The sequence below is a fragment of the Eurypyga helias genome, unplaced genomic scaffold (assembly GCF_000690775.1).
Source record: "Eurypyga helias isolate BGI_N326 unplaced genomic scaffold, ASM69077v1 scaffold22493, whole genome shotgun sequence".
Taxonomy (NCBI): domain Eukaryota; kingdom Metazoa; phylum Chordata; class Aves; order Eurypygiformes; family Eurypygidae; genus Eurypyga; species Eurypyga helias.
The window spans coordinates 1,964-2,194 of record NW_010243384.1 but is presented as its reverse complement, the minus strand read 5'-3'; the positions used below and the strand labels follow the sequence as shown (position 1 = coordinate 2,194).

Below are 231 nucleotides of genomic sequence, written 5' to 3'. Positions count from 1 at the left end.
GGTCACCGCGTCCTCGGTCCTGTGGTTGGGGGGTCACAGGGGAAACGGGGGGCTGACATCTCGCTGTGCTCCCTGCAGGGAGGCCATTGGGCTGGTGTGCGAGGCTGTGCCCGGTGCCAAGGGAGCCGTGCGGAGGAGGAAGGTGAGGCCAGGCTGGGGAGCTGCTGGGGGGAGCGTGCTCAGCTGTTGGGGCAGGGGGCCATGGGCCGGATCCCAGCCCCGTTGGGCGTG

At 71.0% G+C, this 231-nt stretch overlaps 1 protein-coding gene across 1 annotated transcript in view; it reads left to right on the top strand.

Annotated features, from left to right (window-relative positions):
- Positions 1 to 78: 78 nt before the first annotated feature.
- The window catches only part of SHC1 (SHC (Src homology 2 domain containing) transforming protein 1), a gene marked incomplete at both ends in the record, with an annotated part of 2,066 nt that continues 1,913 nt past the window's right edge, over positions 79 to 231 (top strand). The window contains one exon of the mRNA XM_010149402.1: positions 79 to 142. Within this exon, the coding sequence (XP_010147704.1) occupies positions 79 to 142 (64 nt within the window). The remainder of the gene's footprint in view (positions 143 to 231) is intronic.